The 19,344-nt window shown below is 49.7% G+C and overlaps 1 protein-coding gene across 1 annotated transcript in view; it reads right to left on the bottom strand.

The window, feature by feature from the left end:
- Positions 1-8,727: 8,727 nt before the first annotated feature.
- The window catches only part of IGDCC3 (immunoglobulin superfamily DCC subclass member 3), a 97,080-nt gene continuing 86,463 nt past the window's right edge, over positions 8,728-19,344 (bottom strand). The window contains exons 8-14 of the mRNA XM_061371181.1: positions 17,230-17,477; positions 16,717-16,881; positions 11,746-11,934; positions 11,066-11,170; positions 9,960-10,098; positions 9,326-9,533; positions 8,728-9,219 (exon numbers count right to left, since the gene is read on the bottom strand). Of these exons, the coding sequence (XP_061227165.1) occupies positions 9,079-9,219; positions 9,326-9,533; positions 9,960-10,098; positions 11,066-11,170; positions 11,746-11,934; positions 16,717-16,881; positions 17,230-17,477 (1,195 nt within the window). The 3' untranslated portion in view covers positions 8,728-9,078. The remainder of the gene's footprint in view (positions 9,220-9,325; positions 9,534-9,959; positions 10,099-11,065; positions 11,171-11,745; positions 11,935-16,716; positions 16,882-17,229; positions 17,478-19,344) is intronic.

Here is a 19,344-nt window from a genome sequence, read left to right as displayed (position 1 = left end):
ATTCTCTGGGAATCAGGCACTTTCAGCGTTGTCTTGTTGCAGGTGAAGTTACAGGAACGGGAGGAAATAGATGAGTGATGAAGGTGACAGCATCCCAGGGTAAAGCATCACAGCGGCAGCCTTGGGAAGCTCCTGAGCTCCTTGCACAGACAGGGTCTATGTTGTGTTCTCCTTAGGACACTAAACCTCAGGGGCTGGCTGCAGCCAAACAGGCAGCAGTAAGGTTCAGGGAGGTCCCTGCACTCCATCACCTCCATCCTGCTGCATCTCCTGCTGGGGAGCCCTTCAGAAGCCAGATAACAAAGTCTGGCTCATTACTTTCCCCTGCTTGCTATTAGGCCCTTCCTTAGCGATCCTCTTTCTTGCAGATGTGTGTATTCTTCTGGTTTGGTCCTGTGAAACTAAAACCAGGAAACATGGACGAGCAAAGTCACCCCTCCAGTGGGAAAACCACCCCTGCACCAAACCCCACCATCAGCTGTTCCACAGGAACTGCAGGAGATGCTCCATGACCTGATTCCTTGAAAGCTTCCATTTGTCTTGGATTTTACTCCCTATCCATCTTAGCTCTTTTTCTTCTGGCCAGGAGGTGACTCCAACAAGGGCATCCCTTGGTAGCCAGCAGTGGGTGTGGAGTCATTGCAATGGGGATGGGAAGAAAGTGAATATAGCGTGCACAAGATGGGGACACAGCGCACTGAAGTCAATGGGAGATTAGGAGGCCTGGCCTTATGTTCTGGCATGGGGCAGTTTGTGAACCTCTTAGAGCTGTGCATCCTGGCCTGTGGTCGTGCTCTGGACATGTGTCTTATGTCTTTATTAAGGGAAATATCAGAAAATCCCAGACTGGTTTGGGTAGGAAAGGACTTTAACATCATCCAGCTCCAACCCCTGCCACGGGCAGGGGCACCTTCCACTAGAGCAGCTTGCTCCAAGCCCCATCCAACCTGGTCCTGTGATTTCTGCACCAGAACCTCTCCAGGTTTCACCCAAGCGCTGGATCCCGACTCTGCCTTGGGAACGGGGCCCTGGCAGGGAAGGGAGGAAATTCCTGATCTTCCAAACAAAGTTTCAGATAAAGAAACGAATTAAACAAAGGCCTTAAATTGCTGGTGGTGACCGTGTTGTGACCGGTACCCGACACCCCGCAATGGGATGAGGGTTGTCTCAAGGGCTGTCTCCAGGAGCATCTGGGGTTTGGTACCACCAAGCACAGCAGGGTGCTGTGAGCTGGGGTGTGCTTTTGGCATGCTGTTAAATCCCAATCCCTGCATTGAGCATCCTGGGGCAGGAGGGGGTATTGCCACGCTTGGTGCCGGGGCATCGCTCATCTCCCTGCAGCGCTTGCTGGAGGTGATGGTAAAAGGGGGTTCGTGACCCAAGGAGCTATTGCCGGCTGTAATAGTGTGTCACGTATTAAAGGAGCATGTTTGAAACCACATTAGATTATTAAAATTCATAGGAGTGATTTATAGGGGTCCTTAAAAACAGCAGCTTGCCAATATAAATTGGCTTAGGAAAGTCAACTGTAATCCACCCAGGTCCAAATAATGACATTTCCTCCAATACATCCAAAAAGCTGAAAAGCAGAAAATAATATCCAGGCTCCAGAGATAAGGCGAGGACCCAAGGGAAAGAGGACTCTGAAATATTCATGCAACCATAGATTGGATGGTGGAAACGGCCGTTCCCAGCGGCTGTGTTTAGGGACTGATGAATTTAGTTACTGTACCTTTATATTTATCGCTCAATAAACAAGACAAGCTCCTTTACGACGCTGAGCAAGACTAATTTAGCTATTTTAGCACTAAGGAAATGGCTTTCCTGGGCAAGATGAGGGTTTGATGGCTCTGTATGAAATCAGGAGGCTTCTTGTTTAGCCAGAGCAGCGGCTCTGATGGTGCTGTAACAGGCTAGAGACCCAGATTTAAGGATTAAACACCCCTGGTCCAGGCCTGCAGTGGGTCGGGGTGCCAGGACCCAGGCTTTGGGATACTGCCTGCGCTGATGAAGATGTTCCAGCTCTTGATTTTTAAGGATCATTTTTCAAGGCACAAATGGTCCCTATAAAGGTTTAAGAGCAGCGGCACCGGGATTAAACCTGGCTTCGTAAATGTGTCAGCACACGAAACGGGGATGCCCGGGTGGCGTTAGTGCTAAATGACCTTTCAGATAGTTAGGGCTTTATGGGATATTATAAATCCTCCCTGTGTTGGCAGGGTTATAACCAGGACATTAGCAGAAACATCATCTCCAAGGCACGAACCCAGCGTTTGGAGCTCAAAATGCCCACCTCAATTTTGTCTTAGTTATTTCTGGAGCTGAAGATGCTGATGATGAGCTGAGGATCTGAGCTGCTTCCAGCAGCAACGGGAATGTGCAGTCAAAAGGATGGGGTCTTAAAGACGGGTTTGAACACTCAGGTAAGGGAGGTTTGAGCCCACTTGTATTTCCAGCAGCCAAAATCAAAGCGATTCAAACGTATTACTTGGGGGGGTTTGTTTCCTTAGTTTCTAAGACTTCAGATTAATATTGTCAAGCCTTTTGTTTTTATTGCCATGAAGGCAGGGAAAGTCCTTTTTAATGAAAGCCACAAGCTTTATACAATACCTCAACTCCGCAGCTGCTATTTGAAGCACCATATTCCACCGAACTTACACGAAAATCCCCCGAGTGAGCAGCTCTGATCTGTTTCTTCACCTCTTGTGTTGCCACCGGGAAATAAAACCAGTTTTTATGCTTGTATTTATTAGGAAGGATATATTTAGACAATCTGTGCTGCAGTTTAGCAGTTTCTAGAGCTTTGGGGTGTTGTTTGAAGCGACTCTTCCCTCACCTACTTATTGAAACCCTCTTTAGAGAGTGCTGCTGGGCTCGGGCTCACTCATTTATCCCCCGCAGCCCTTCGCTGTGGCTGTTCTTTGGCATTGAGAGCAGCAGCAGAGGAGAGGATGGGGCTGTTCCTCAGGACAGCTCATCAATAAATGGTGTTTTCCCTGTCCTGGGGCTGTTGGGGCTGGGCTCTGCTTTGCCACGGACACCAGGGAGATGCCAGCTCCTTCCCAAGGGGTCCCTGCACACCGGTCTCCAGTTACCACTTGATTACTTTGCCAGCAGCTCATTGCCGCTGCATCCCACCTGGCATCAAACCCCGTTGCGTGTTAGGTGAGCTTCAAGGTGGGAATGCCCATCCCACCTCAGCCATCGCAGACCAGGTTGCAGCTGGGCTGGAAAGGGCCCGAGCATGGCTTTAAACTGGGGCTTGTGCAAAGAGCCAGCAGGTCAAGTGATGCTCCATTGGCAGCAGTGGGAAGAGCTGACAGCAGCAATAGCTGAGTGAGAGCCAGGATTAACTGGAAACTGATTGCACCTCCAAGCACGAGGCATCATACCGAGACCTTGGAGGGCTCCATCCTGCCTCTGCTGATGGCTTGGCCTGAGGTTTATGAGCAAAGCAGCAAAATAAACCCACTTTAGCCCTTGACAACCGCATTTAGAAGCTGCTCTGTAAGAGGAACCAGATTCCCAACCCTCTGCATGACAGGCACGGTATGAAGAAAGCACCACTCAGGCCGACCCACTCGAGCTCCTTTATTCTAGCTTTATTTCTCTTGTACAAGTAGCCACAGGCTAAAACCTAAACAGAGCAAACTACGAAAAGAAAAACAAGAAAAAGAAAGGGTTTTGTTTTATTATTTTTCTTTTATACAGAGCTAACAATCATGGGATCAGTGGGATTTCAACATCGAGACAGTTCAAAGGAAGGAAGGTAGAAAATAAACAGTAGAAAAGTGCTTTGCAATTTGGGTTTTTAATAGTACTCTTAACTGCTGATTCCCAAAGAGGGCTGGGACAAAGGTTTAGCACCATCTTTATTACGACTTTATTACAGATGTAAAGATATTGCAAGTTTAAACGATGGAAACACGATCAAGGTAAAAATCCCTCTTTGCTTTGTAAGTAAGACCCTGATCCAAAGCCCCGTGAAATCAGGCTTTTCCCTGACTTGTTGGGCTTTGCACCGGCCCCATCCCTTCTTGTTACACGATGCTGAGGCTCAGGCTCTGCTCCTGAAGGCAACTTGGAGCCGTTTCACTGATTTCCAGCATTAGGGAGGGTTCTGGAGCAGTGGCCCTGCACCAGGAGCTGGTGCTCACATGGAACCACTTCCCTGCCCAATGCCCCAGCCCTGAAGGCTTAAATTATAGGTTTAAACTAACACCTTCCCTTTCCTTTCCCTTTTAATTTGGCGGGCAAGGGAAGTAAATGAGCAGGCATCACGTTGCTAGACGGGATCTTTAATCCGCCTCCACTGGCGCAGCATGGGGAGGGATAGGTTTCCAAACACTGTTTGCACAGATGCAGTATTTCCCTCCATGTCACTGCCATTTGTTTTCATAAGCTTTTAATTTCCTTTGTTTCAAGCGACCCTCCCAGACTTCAGTGCTGTCAGTCAGCTCAGAAAGGGCTCAGGCACTGCACTGATCCCCCCTTAGATGCTGTGGGATGGTAATCCTGGAGGTACAGCCCCATGGGCAGCAAAAACCCTCCCTTCACCCTCCAGAAGCAGCAACGCTCCTATTGCCAACTCAAAACGTACAGTCCCTTGGTATAATTCGGGGTGGAAGCTGTACAGATTCCCAAACTGGTCCAGCACTTCAACACATCAGCATCTTTACAAAACAAGGAAGATGAGCGATAACGGCAGACAAATAAATACCTGAATCCAACGGCATGGAAATACCCTGTCACAGCATCAAACTATTCCCTGGTCAACTAATGGTAACGTGGATACTATCCCTGAGGTAGCAGCCATCTCTGGTAAACTTGAGAGCTCCAAGAATAGGATGTGCCCATTATGGGTTACCAAAAAGAAAATAAAATAATAAAGAGATCAGCTTTTTGGATGCTTTGTTCCTTGGTGTAATTTCAGCTGGAATTTTCTGCTATGAGCCAGGAAAATGAGAGGGTTTGTTTGGATCTGCCCAGAAAAGGCAGCAAGTTGATTTAGTGGAATTATCTGCTTGGAAAAATAGTAGAGGATGAGATTCCTACCCCAAACACAGGCAGTTGCCAGTGGCTCGCACTGATCCAACATCTGCCTGTTACCCAGTGGTTTTATCTCCAGATAAAACTCAATTCCTCCCATTAAGAAAAAGGGAAAATATAAAGGAAAAAGAAATAAGGAATCTGGCAAGTTGTTGCTTGAATGTTTGAGGTGACAGCTTGGCTGCTTCAGCCCTCTGTCCTGGTACATAAAATGATGCCCAAAGCCCTTTGCTCCATGGATGCAGCAGAGCTTTGCCTCAAGGCTCAGGAGGCCAGTGGGACAGGACAGCAGCAATGCTCCTGTTCAACCAACAGCCTGGCCAAATCCCAAAGGTGACCCCTTTGAAGAAGCCTCTGATTCCATGAAAACGGGTACGTGCTCATGGAAGACCTGGGAAGGGTGTTTTCAACACCTATGAAATAACAACCAAACCACCGGCAGCACATGGGGACCTGCAGCCCTACATCTACCCAAGAACAACGTGTCTACCCAAGTACAACATGTCCACTCAAGTACATGTGTACCCAAGGGCAACATACCCACCCAAGTACAACATATCCACCCATGTACAACTGTGTCTTAAGCACAGAGTAACAATCCTGTGGTTTCCCTCAAACACAGGGCAGCAGTTTGGCTGAACCAAGGACAGGCTTGAAGCTGAAACCAAACAGAAGCTATCTTTGTTCTCTTTCCCTTCTTGTTTTCCAGGGTAAAGGCCAGATGTATTCCAGGTGGTGTTTTCCCAAGGTTTTGGTTGGCACAGCTTTGCCTCCGGCCTGGCTCAGGCATTGATGAGTGGCAAGAGGTGCTGTTACGTGTTGCTTCTCCAGCTAAGTGGCAGCTAGAGGTAATCACAGCATAAAGACAGAACGCACCTTTTTTGAGGGGATTTTGCCCAATTTTGTGGACTTGAGAGGCTTGAAAAACCCATGGAAGAGCACATCCTCCTGCTGGATCTCCAGACTTCAAGCCTCATCCCTTCAGGGGCTGACCTGCCACAGCCGTCAGCATTAGGTCCCAATGGTATGGATTGACAAGAGCGGAAAAGAAACCCCAAAAAAGAGGAAAAGCTAAACATCTAAAAAATAGTCTTTAAAGATTTACATCCATCTTCCACCATCTCAAACCAACACATAAACTGCACTGGTTTAAGCCATCACATTTCTGCATAATTAAACCGAAAGGAAAAAGCTCTATTCTTGACATACTATTGTCTTTCAACTAGTCAAATGGCACAGCATTTCCCTTTAATAAAAGGAAGTAGTGACAAATACTTGTTACTATTACAATATCACAATAATATGATATTAAATTAATAGCATGTTCACAGCTCCAGGGAGTCTGAGCTGAAAGCTAGTCTAAATTCTGTGTTCACTTTGGCAACAGGACTTATTCAACGTGAACGTCGGCGATACACACACCAAATAAAACAACATAAAGAAAAGCTGGGCTGGAGCGGGACGGCAGGAGGAGATTGGGTTTTCTTTGATATGAGGTTATAACTCGAGCTGTTTGGCATCTCCTCCTCCCTTCTGCCCTTTACAAGTCCCGTCATCCTCCAGTTCCCACCATGGGATGGGCTGTGCTATTGGTCTCGCATGGTGCCACCAGTGCTGTCCCTCTGTGGTCTCTTCCCACCACATCTCCAGGTCCAGCATCATGCAGAAAGCATCTCCCCACAGTAGGGGTGAGCAGGAATCGGTCTAATGTCCATTTCACCTCTTTGGTGGGGTAGGGAGAGGCTATTTGGAGGTTTAATGGGTAAATTTAACCCTTTACATTTATTCTGACCTGCATGATGTCTACAGGAGAAGGAATTTTGATGGCAGAGGGCTACGAACACCAAGCCTCAAGAGTTTCTTGCTGTTGAGGTCAATGCCATTAACATCTGCTTGGGCCAAGCTGGGTGATTTGATCTGGAAGGACAAAGTCCTGCTCACAGATAACCCAGCCCAACACCAGGACACAGCACAGGGGAAGAGATGTTTGCCTTATGGTCCTGTATATTGTATTATTTACACAGTTATCAGTAGCATCCCACTGCCAAATGGGAAGGAGATGAGGGATGTTTCCGACACAAGGGACTCTCCCATGGGTACCATTTAAAAAAATACAATTATTACTTTTCTTCTAAACTTAAACTCATTTTCTTTCCTGGTTCCTTTCACTTGCCCTTGCAAACAGGGTGACATTTGATTTGCCACCACCTCCACAAAGAGCTCAAACCTTCACATTTGCCCGGTTTTAACCAACCCACGCGGTGGGGAAAGAGCTGCCCTAGGTCCCTGTCCCCTGTGTGTGCCCCCATCACACCCCATGGATGACACCAGACTCACAAGGCTGCACCATGCCAGGACAACCCAAACCCCACCATGGCAGGGTTGTGGTTGGTCCCTGGAGGTGGTGGGGGTCACACACAAACCCTCTCTTTGGTGTTGGGAGCTCCTCTGCCCACCCTGGGCATGGGGAAGGGGTGGCTGTTGGCAGCTCCAAGCATCCAGAATCCCTCCTGGCCACATCCCTCCCAAGGAAATGATCCATTTTCAGCTCTGTTCATCCTCAGGATGATCTCCTGCTAGCTGGAAGGAGCTGGGAGCAGCTCAGTAGCATCTCAAGGGGTTTTGGAAGTGCTGTATCAGTTTCCCCATAGATGCTCTTGAAGGGACAAAACAGTGACGTCCAGGTTCACACCTCCCAAGGGTGTCTTATGCTGCTGGCACATGCCATAAATCATCCTGCTGGGAATCAGCCATGGAGAGCAGCATGCTCATGAGCCAAGAGGGTGCCCTGGCCCCAGCACTGGTATCTGAGCACCCTGCACGCCCCACTCCATCCCAAACACACCCAGGATGGATCAAGGCAGCCACCACCAGCACCCAAATGAGCCCTGCAAAGCAATGGTGCTGGTGAACCAGGGGGCATCGAGCCACGTGTCTGCGATGGCCCCAACAATCTTTAAAGTAACAAAACCATGGTACAAATCTCCACCACACAACATCACACCAGAGCCCCGCTACACGCCCTAAAAGTAAAGCTCATAACACTAGAGAAGCATCCTGCTTCGTGTGGGGCTGGGTGGGAGAGGCAGGAACGGGGGGAGAGGAGAGGATGCACACACACACACACACACACACACACACACACACACGAGTTTCTATCATGCTTGAGGTAGAACATTGCTTTCAAAGGTTTGGAAGTGCTTTACATGGGAACAACGACAAGAACAGCACCGAGGCGGCAGGTACAGAGCGTGACTGCTGAGGTAGGACCAAGCTTGTACTGACCAAGTGCTACACTACTTGTTTTCTGAACACGAAGGAAGACGCAGGTATCTCTGCTTCCCAGAAGACATTCATTCCGGTTGAGGTAGGTTCTGATCCACGTCTTTCAGTAGCCCTCCGGCAGGCATCCTTTGACACACACACACACTCTTCTTCTTCTTTTTTTTTTTCTTTTTTCCTTTTTTTTTCCATATTATTTAGAGTCCATCAGCAAAAAAAGTATCCTGAGAAATAGAGAAAGTGTACAAACCCATGGACTCCACGGAGAGACCCCCTCCCCGGGCCTCGGGTTCTGGAGTCAAGTCAGATGGATTTCTCCGAATCCAGTCTTCTGGAAATGAAAAAATAGATCCAAAAAGCAATCCTAAAGCTGCTGATCGGGGATGCCAAGAGGAGGCTCCGTTGTATCCCCAGGCTGTCAGAGATGGGAGACTTTGCCAAACTCTGCCACGGAGTCTTTTACTTAGCAGCTGCAGGGAAAACCCACCGTGACCATGCTCGGTAAAGCCACCATCGGAGGGACCGCACCGAGAGGCCCGAGGGAGGTCAGAAAGATCAACGTCACAGAGTTTCCAAAAGGCTGGATACATATATATATATTTATATATATATATAAAAATAAAGCAAAACAAAAAAATAACAATCAGACCGTAGAAATCTTCAATTGACCTGAGATTGACAACTCGTTGTAAAGACATCACATTGGTTTCTGGTAACTCCTACGAGAGGGTTGGAGCCTTGGCAGTTTTATCCTTCATTGGCAGGGCGATGGTCAGGAGCTGGAGCAGCGGGATGGCCCAGGGGGTCTGCCTGCTCCTCGATGATGCTGAACTCATCCAGAGGGAGCGTGGTTATCTGGGTTTCATCATGGGGGGCTGGAGGAGCTGACTGGAGAGAGAGAAGGGACAATGCAGTGATGGGTGACAGTTCACCAATGCACTTAGACAAGCAGCCGTGTCTGCTCCCAGGCATGCTCCGATCCCGCTGGACTTACCGTTATTCCCTTATCCTGCTGCTCCTGGGATGGGGATGCTGGGAATAACCTCTCCAGCTCGTTCATATCCAACTGCTTCCCATTCAAGTCCCGGTCGTCCCTGTCCCTGCGAGCAGCCCCATTCAGGACGAGGCCTGAGGTGCTCCGCTGGCTCCTCGGGATCTGCGGTGTCGAGAGCTGCTCCTGCACGTTTTTGCACATCAGCAGCCTAAAAAGTAGAGATGGAGCCTGAGGGGGAGCAGAGTGGTGCCACCCCTCCCTATCTTTCTTTCCTCAAGCCCAAATCTGTTTTATCCATGTGCTATGCTCCTTCACTCCTGAAATCCCTCCTATAAAGTCACATTCCCTTCGCCATTAAAGTGCTTCTGCTTTACAAGGCCTGCCAGAGCAGAAATAGTGACACTCCTGGGAAGCACCAGATCCTTCAATTGGGTTCTGTGCTCATTTGGTATGTTCAGAAAAGCCCACTGGATCTGTGTGCCTGGGAGGAAGGCAGGAGAAGGGAAGTGCATCCAAAACTGAGCACGGGAAACAGCCCATCATCACACCAGGGGTGTGAGACCCCCATGGGGATACCCACATGGCATTAAGGAACCCACCACCCCTCGTGAGCAGTGACACGAGCAGCCCCTACCTTCCTCTGTACCCAAACATGAGGAAGAGGATGCAGAATATGATGCATGTGACACCGATGTGGATCCCAATGATGATGCCTGTTGTGGAGGTTTTATTGTTCTGCTCATCCTTCATGCAGTCGCACGGGGGATTCAGCACTGCCAAAAGAAAGGGGGAGAAAGGGGATCAGTGCTGCTATTTTCCTATTGCTCCTCCAGATTTTGGGGAGCCCACATAAAGCCTGGGCAGTGCTGAGAGCAGTGTATGGGGAAGAGGAGAGCAGGGTGGGTATCCCATGCAGGGCACTGCCTCACAAAGCAGCTCTCTTGCTCCTGGCACCCCAGGAAGGCAGTCACAGCAAGCATAGGACTGGAAGGTCCACAGACAGCCAGCCCATTACCCGGGCTGCTGTTACTAGATACAACTAATGAACAAAAAAGACTCTGATGTTAACTCCTGCAAACCCTGTGTCCAGGGTGGGAGGTGAGAGGCTGCCACCACGCCAGAGCAGGCTGATAGCCGATGGAAAGCACTGGGTAGGCAGATCCCAACAAGATTAGTATTTGCTCCAGCACAGACAGAGGAGTAATAACTGTCTCTTGAAGATATTCCCACTGGAAGGCTTAAAAGGCTTCCAAGTGCAGCAGGATGTTTTTTACACATAGATGAATATGAAAGGTGTGATCAGTTAGAGGCTCCCTCTGGAGATTTCCCCTTTTCTGCCACATAATGCAGTGCTCATGCTCTACAGCCCTTCTCCTTTCCAAAGCCGTGTGCTCTCCTTTCCTGGTGCCAGTGAAGGTCAAAATGTCCAGGACAGCTCCAAGAGATGCTCTGCGCACCAGAGGTGCCACCCAATGGTGGCAGCTTGGAGCTTATGCATGGAGGTGTGCTCATGTTCATGGCCTCACCTTTAGCTTGAGCTTAGGGGACAAAACTGACAGTTACAGGTTCATTTGGTCTTCAACCCCTTAGCAAAAACATCATCAGTCTGGACCAGCGGGGATGGTGCAACCCATGGGGCACAAAAGCCACATCAATCAGCACCAGGCAGTCCCAGCCCAGCAGCGTTCTGCTTATTTGTGCTGTTGAAAATAAAGGAGTGGCCAAGATGTGCCATCTCACCTGTCCTCTCCACAGTTTCCCTCAAGGACACGAAGCGGACAGTTGAATTTCCATCTCCGTGCTGGTTATAGGCAAGGAGCTTGACTTCATACACCACCGAGGCATCTGTTCGACGGAGACACAAGAAGAGCCTTTCAGGCACAATCATTAGTGATATCTCCCCATGTGATGCTTCTACAGGAAAATCTCTAGGACGCTTCTCTAGGAATCCCATCAAATACCTACAAGGGCCTGCAGAAAGTCTGGAGAGGGACTTTTTACAAGGGCATGTAGTGACATGACAAGAGGAAACGGCTTTAAACTGACAGAGGGGAGATTGAGAGTCTTTATTATGAGGGTGCTGAGGCGCTGGCACAGGGTGCCCAGAGAAGCTGTGGCTGCCCCATCCCTGGCAGTGCTCAAGGCCAGGTTGGACACAGGGGCTTGGAGCAAGCTGCTCCAGTGGAAGTTGTCCCTGCCCATGGCAGGGGTTGGAGCTGGATGAGTTTTAAGGTCCCTTCCAACCCAAACCAGTCTCAGATTCTAAGGTGCTGCAAACACCCCTGTTACTGGGAAAGCACCCCAGAACTCTGGGGGAGAGCTGCAGCATCTCTCATTTGTGGCAGCACAACACATCTGAGCTCTCTGCTGCTAATCCTGGGGTCAGGAGGGGACATGGACCAAGCTGTCACCGTACTCACCCAGGTGGGTAATGTTGTATGCTGTTACGTTGCTGGGCAGTAGCACTGGACCTGTGTACTGGGAGAGGTGGACCTTGCGGTAATACAGCTTGAAGCCTTCATGCTGGCCCAGTTTGATGGAGGGCTCCCACGTCGCCTGGACGGCCGTGCTGTTAATGACTTTAATAAAGAGGGATGGCATGGCTGGGACTGAAAGAGACAGAGAAAGACAGTGGATTGCATGTGCTTTCATCGTCTGCATGGTGAGAAAGCCCCCAGCAGCCTTTCCCCGAGGCCAGTGCACCAAGGAATGTGCTAGGTGAGACTGAGAAACATCAGATCAGAGCAGATCCTGGTTTAACAGCTTTGAGTCTCTTCAGGGAGCTGTATGAGTTGCCAAGGGTTTCCTCTGCTCGGTTCAGCAAGCAGAGAGGCTACTTTTACACTCTGGTTGCAATCTGATGCTCAGCCCTGTCGGGTCAGGGCAGGAATGCAGGGACTTTGGCAATGCATTCCCAAATTCCACTTTTCTGCCCTGGCCCTCAGGGTAGTGAGGACCTTTCAGAGTGATTAATCCCCCAGGCAGGAAGGAACCAGAGGGGATGGAGCTGGAGACATCAGTCTTACGAGCATGCTAGGTACCTGCACTGGCTTGCATGGTGCACGGGAGCTTGCTCTCCTGTCAGCTTTAGGAAGGTTTGTGATTCTGTGCTGGGGACTCAGGAGAGAGCCAGGGGATGGTCAGGAACTGCCCTAAATTGCTCTGCAGCCTGAGATCCCTGCACGGCTGTGGCTGGGTCCTTTTGGAAGGCAGGCACTTACCTGGCCTTAGGGGCGCACGGGGGTTTAGCTGGGAAGATGTCCCTGCTGCTGCCCGGTGTCACTGAGGCCTGAGTCCACCAGGATGCCTTTTGCTCCAGTCAGTGCCCCAAAACCCTGCCCTTGTTCTAAGGGGGGTGTTGCAACAGGGGGTCAGGGCCATTCTCTGCCCAGGCCCCTACCCTGCCCCATCAGGCTGGGCTGAGAGCCCAGGATTGGCAAACCAAAGCCAATTTTCATGTGATGCAGATATCTGAGTTTCCCAAAGCTGGTTCTGCACCAAACCCTGCCCTGGAGCCCTGTGCGGCACAGGGACACACAGGACCACGCTTCCCTCAAACCTCTCCCTTCCCCTCTCCCTCCCTGTCTCACACACAGATCACACCACGGCAGAGATGTGTCTCAGCAGGACATGGCTACAAAACACCCACACCAAATGCTCCCACCAGCCTCTGGCACCATCCAGAAGGTGCAAAGCACCGGGCACTGCAGGCTCTGCCCTGCCCAGGGCTCTGGCACCAGGAAGGAGAAGGGATTTTGGGCACTGATGTACCAGACAGCGAGCTCAGCTACACCCTGCACCAAAATCACCCAGCACAAGAGCCCTGCTCCTCCAGCAGCCTCCAGGCTTTGGGGTAGAGCTGGTTTTCCAATCCCACCTGATTACAAGCTCATAAGTTTCCAAATGTAAGGACTGCTGTGCTTGTGTCAGATTGATGCTGGGTTTTGGCTTGTTTTTCCCCAAAGGAGGAATAGTGCAAACCCGGCCTTTGGCAGAGGGTTCAGCACAGCCACTTTGTGAGCTGTGGTGCAAAGCAGATGAAATGTGACCGTGTCAGTCTAAGACTGATGAGAGCTAAAAAGGGCATTTCCTCAATTTAACAGTAAAGTAAAACCACACAGCACAAGGGTTTGGCTTTTCCCAGGCACTGAGAGCTCAAGCTTTCCCACAAGGAGAGTTAGGGGATGGAAAGACATCACTCCTGGTGAGCAGGAGGATGTGGGCAGCTCTGTCTCTTCCCAAAGTGATGCTCTCCTTCAGGTGGCAGGGGCATTGCCTGATGTCCTCCAAACAAGCATGGGGAGAGGACCAAGCCCCTGCTGACTGGTGAGCATCTTCATATGGTTTCAGGAGGAAAGACTCAAGAGCGGGTGTCCTGGATCAGGTTAATGAGATCCCATTGACTGAGTGCTGCCAATGGGGAAAAAATGGGGGGAAAAAAAGTACTTATTTCTTGTTAGGATTCATTCTGATGTGCGTTTCATTGACGGGAGGCTGTACTTTGAAATTCCTGGGTGCAAACCAGTAAATTCTATTTATACCAGAATGTGCTATAATTCCCAATGCTCATAGTTTTGCAATGCAATTAAATACTCTTCTAGTTCTCCCAGTTCCTTCTAGGGCAGAATCAGGAATTGTCTGGATCCCCCCTCTGAGAAGCTGGACCCTTGCTTAATTCATCCTTTTCCAAACCACAGGTGAAAATGCCACAGAAAGGGAAATCACATTATCCCATGGACAAAGAAACACTGATGTGGGCCATCCCGATTTGTGAAGAGTTGGCTTTATTTTATGGTTGCAGAGCCTTACATTTAATAAAAACCACAAGAATCTCTCTCCTTCAAAGTATGGAATATATAGTATTTATTCAAACTGTGATTATATATATATGTATAATATTGACTATATGTATGCACTCGCAGAATGCATGTGCTCTTTATGAAGTGATTACACAAATAAGTGTATACAGATGGAGTATATCTGCGTGTGTATAAATATACATACACACAGCAGTGTAGAGGTGCTTCACAGAAGTATATATAAGACATAATATGGATCTACTATAAGAGAGGCATCTCCCTCATGCTAAGGGCTGGGATACTCGTTTTCCTCTTCCGTGCTGTTTGGAATTTTCCCCAGGTCATTTCAACTTTCTTCTTGAAGGCGTCTTTAGCCGAAGATGACTAAAGGAACAGTCTTCACCCTAGAGAAATGTCAAAAAGTCCTGGAGAAAACCCTAAAAAGCATTAAAAGACAAGAGCAAGGAGTGTGTGCTGCTTAATGAAGCGGAGAGGGTTTGAGATTCAAAATACCACAGCATTGGTGAAACGGCGTAAAGGAGAACGACAGGGAGGAGCTGGAAGGACCTTCCTAGTGGGAGAGGTTTATGGAGGACAAGGTTCAGCTGGCTAGTTTCTCTACAGCGTCTTCCCTTCTCCTTTCCATCACTGGCACAAAGGAAGCAGCATGGTGTTTCTAGAAAGCATTGGCGGCTTCAGCCAAGCGCACTCTCAGCATAGTCCTAGCCATGAAAAGCTGACCTCCCTGAGTCAAAAGCAGCCCTGCTCCTCAGTGCCTTCACCATATTCCTACTCCAGACAACACCAGTGTAACAGGGCATCTCCAGCTGGCAGCGTCTCTGCTGCCCACTCTGACAAGCACTTTCCACACAAGGCAGGACACAGCAGTGTGGTGACACAGGGGATCCTGCCAGCTCAGGGCTTTACGCACATCTCTGTGGACATCTCAGAGATGGGATGACAACACTGAGACATGGCGTGTCAGGGAGATCCCATCCCTTTCCAAGGCTGTTAGACAGGTCCAGGGGCTCCCCAAGCCCCAGGGAATCACAGCTCTCCAGTGCACCTCAGGAAGGTGCAGGGTGAAGAAGAAGCAAATCTGCAGAAACCTTAATTTGTGACAAAAGCCACTGGATCCTGGCTCTCTGACCTGCTCCCTCCTCTCTGAGCAGAAGGCAACAGGTACCCAATGAAGCAAAGCAAACAAATCAAGCCCGAACTGGGCTTTTGAATCCCTTTTTATCTTCCTACAAGGGAAATGCAAGCTGGTGTTGAATGATCTTAACCAAGCCAGCTTGTACATTCTGAACGTATTGCTGAAGCCTTGTTACACAGGACAAGGATAGCAGAGCAGGACAGTGCTGCCTTGAAACTTCAGAAAGCCAGGAAATTTATGATCCCATTATCAGATACCTAACTATCCCTGTCGGGATTGAAGGTAGTAATGACAAAAAGTCCTCTCTCACTTGACCCAGGCTTCTGCAGAACCACCAAGCTCTATGAAGCATGGCTGCCTTGTAGCTCCAGTAGCTGAACTCAGAGCATCGGGTCAAGGAGTTTCAAGTTTTGCCTTGGTCCATCCTTCTGCCTCTAAACTGGGAGGAAAAACAAACTTCAACGGTGACTGATTCCCTGTGGAGAACCAAGGAAAACAAACTGACAGGGAACAACCCAGTAGGGCGAGGATTTATTGGTGGTGTACCTTACATGCTAGTTGTAAATGTAGTAAACATCTGCAAGGGCTGAAAACGGAATGAGAACTGCATCTTCCACATAGATGTTAACACACTCATGTGATCCAAAGTAACATCCTCACACCCAAGGCCCTCTCTGCTGCAAATTCCTAACTACTGTTTGTGAGAATGATGCGATGCTCCTAAGAAATCAGTTTCCATGTGTGAGACAAACCAGGATCCAGAGGTGCTGGAGAGGTATGTGAGTTTGTAGGAAAATGGTCCTAAAATGCCAGCTAACAGATCACACTGGGACTGTGGTTTCTGTCTGGTGTCCGTGTGGGAGACTCCTGCACCAGAGCACCCGCTTTCTTGCAGGGGAAGCTAACTGGAAGCCATGTCTGGGAGGCCAAGTCAGGGAAAAAGCCTTGGAGATCACCCTAACTTCCCACTGCAACGGAAGGCAGCTCCAAGACAAGGATTTGTAGGTCAGGAGAGCTCCCCTCTGGTGGGATTTCTCCAAGGTAGAGCAGAAAAACCTCTCAAATTTAAAGAACTGTGGCACTTTTCAAGTAAGAGCTGTGAGTACCGGAGCTGCTGGAGGATGCTGAGATGCTGCTTGAGCAGGAAATATGCATTTAGCAAGCAGTTTAGAGAAGCCCAGAGCAACTGCAATGCACAAGACCAGCCAGGCTTGCACTCACCCCCTGCTACAACATCAGCAGTGAGAGGCAACACAGTCGACCCCAGTGTAACGATGCAAGTGAGCTTTCCACAACACCCCGGAGTATGAGGAGGAGCAGGAACAAGGAGCAGCAACACCACAGGCTATGTGCCAAAGCTCTCTGGGGTGACTGGTGCTGCTGCTATGCACAGCAACTTTCAGCATCTGATGGTCCAAGCGCAAAGCGTTCCTTACCTTCTCCCAGCGTGCTCACCACTGTGACTTCTGAGGCTTTGCTGGCACCCCGGGACGTGTAAGCCTTTATATAGAAGCTATAGCTGGTCGAGGGCTCTAAATCAGTCACTAGCTGCTGGAAGGTGCTCTTGCTAACAGCCTCTTGATACTCCATCTCTACAGGATCTGAAGTGCAAAGAAACAGAGAACAGAGCAGCATTAGGCTTTGCAAGGGGTAAAGAGGCTAAACAGATGTTGGAAGCAGTAGTTTTGGTCCCTAAGATGGTTATGTATCTGCCCATGAAATTTTATGCTTACACTTCAATGCACTTCGCCAGAGACCTAAGTGGGCAGCAAGATTTGACTGTGTGGCCTCATCCTTCCCAGCCTTTTGGTATGTACAGCAGCATTCCTGCCTTGTCAATGTCTTATGGAAACAGGCAGGTGATGGAGACCATGGTGGCAGCACTGTCTCCAGCAGTGCAGACCTGCTTTACCTAGAGGATGCTCTGGGCAGTGGGTAGAGCACGGTACCTGCAGCTTTCCGAATGTGCAGCACGTAGCCGATGATCTCCTTGGTGTTCTGCAGAGGCTCTGTCCAGGACACCTGGATGGTGGTGGCAGAGACGGTCTCAGCCTTCACGCTCTGCGGAGGACCGGGCAGCCCATCCGCCCACAGCACCGTGAGGCGAGCGCTGGCTTGCGTGGAGCCGGCGCTGTTCTCGGCGATGCACTGGTAGATGGCTTCATCCGCCTGGTTGATCCCATAGATGGAGAGAGTGCTGCGTGGGGACACGAGAGGGAAAGCATCTCAGTGGGTGCACTGCAGTGGGCATCCCTCCCTTCAGCCATGCCATGGCCACCCACGCTGGGCACCCCACATGCCTCTGTTTCCACAGAAGGCTTTCAGGAAGCTGTGCACATTTTGGGGAATGAAAAGCACAGGAAGTGGATGCATCATTCCCTAGATCCATGATTGGAAAGACTCTCTCAACTTCCAGAGGCTGTGGTTAACGTGCAGCCAGAAAAGGACACAGGGTGGGATGGGGAATGGCAGGATCCAAATTCAGGAAGATCCCAGCCACACTGCAGAGATAAATCTGTGGCAACTGCATCCATATACCCAAACCAGCTTTAAATGGCTTGGTTCCAGTACACACCAGTGATGCCCATCCAGGCACCACACGCGGTTGCTAAGCCAAGTCCAATCAAACGCAGCCAAAAAGCCCTCTGGTGATGCTCTAATTGCATTATAGCACATTAGAGCAGTCTTAGGGTAACAGTGGGATTAGCTGATTTATCCAGCAGGGTTACAGGCTCAACTCCTGCTCCTGCATTTCCAGCAACACCATCACCACAAGCCAAGAGCCAAAGCTTACAAGCAAGTCACAGGTTCAGTCTGCAAAACCTCAGGGCAGCAAACAGGGTGGCTCTTCCAGCCTGCTCTTGGAGCCTCCACATCAGGCTTAGATGCTGGTTTCAGCCTCCAAGATAAAGACAGGCACTGGCTACCCTGGTGGAAAACATCCCTAAAGGAGGGGGGAAACCCATGCACGTACCAGCTTCCCAAACGAGTGCATTCCTGAGCCCAGTGCCCATCTCTCCACCACCTCCAGAAGGGGGGGTTTAGTGGCTTGATGGGCCCAGGGACAACCAGAGTTCTTGTACATGTGGCCCCACGAACCGCAGGCCCTTTCTGCAGTGCAGGACCCTCCAGCAATGGTTGTGTACAAGCGGAGCAAGTTCAGGGCCATATCAAGTGTTGTGCTTCCCCATACCTTTCAAACAACACCAGCAAACATTGACTCAGCAATAACTGTGCAAGCAACCCATCAGCTCTATCTTGGCATGCAGCACGCAACCCAGCTTTTATGAACAACGTTTGTTCACAATCAGGGACCCATCAGTACAAGCCCTGCTCTATCCAGGGTTTGTGCCCTTCCTCAGGACCCAAGCCAGGAACAACGTGATTCAGTCTGGGACTATCCAGCAGACACAAGCACCCATGAATAAACACCCAGCGTGCCTCCCGTCCAGGACATGGGGTGGGGAGCCTCACCACGCTGCAGCCAGCTCTGAGCTGGGTATGGAAAGGCAGCCTTTGATGCTGGAGATGTTTCTACCAACCCCGAGGCAGCAGCTCAGGTTATGATAAAATATGCTTATGATGCCCTTAGTCCTGGTAGGATGTTCCACAAACAGGGCACCCTGGGGAGAATTTCTGAAGTAAAGGTCCAGTAGGGACCACCTCAACCCAGTGACAGCTTTGACACCGCTATAAATAGCAGCGTAATTATATTCATCATTGCAAATGGTGGGGATTAACTAGTCCTAGAGATAGCCCATAGGCTATACCCCAACAGCACTACATAAAACACTGCTTGCCACTGCCTCTGTGTCCACTTTAGAGCATCACCTGTTTGTGCACCACTCTGGATTGATCCCTATTTCTACTTCCAGTCCTGTCCAGTTCATTTGAACTGTGGCTTGCTTCTGGCTTGGCAGGAATGTTTGGCAAACCACGACACCTTCAAGCTTCAGCATCATCCTGTTGGCTTACAATGCCAATGCTCGCACGAGCTTTGTGGTTGCTATTTTGGCTGTAAGAAATGACCTGAACCTAACCTAATCCACATCCACTGCTTGCTT

Source organism: Neopsephotus bourkii, unplaced genomic scaffold (genome assembly GCF_033783945.1).
Source record: "Neopsephotus bourkii isolate Nb327-2 ecotype Australia unplaced genomic scaffold, CSIRO-AGI_Nbou_v1 NB_1572, whole genome shotgun sequence".
NCBI lineage: Eukaryota > Metazoa > Chordata > Aves > Psittaciformes > Psittacidae > Neopsephotus > Neopsephotus bourkii.
The sequence above is the reverse complement of the archived record's forward strand: the minus strand, read 5'-3'. Positions and strand labels throughout refer to the sequence as shown.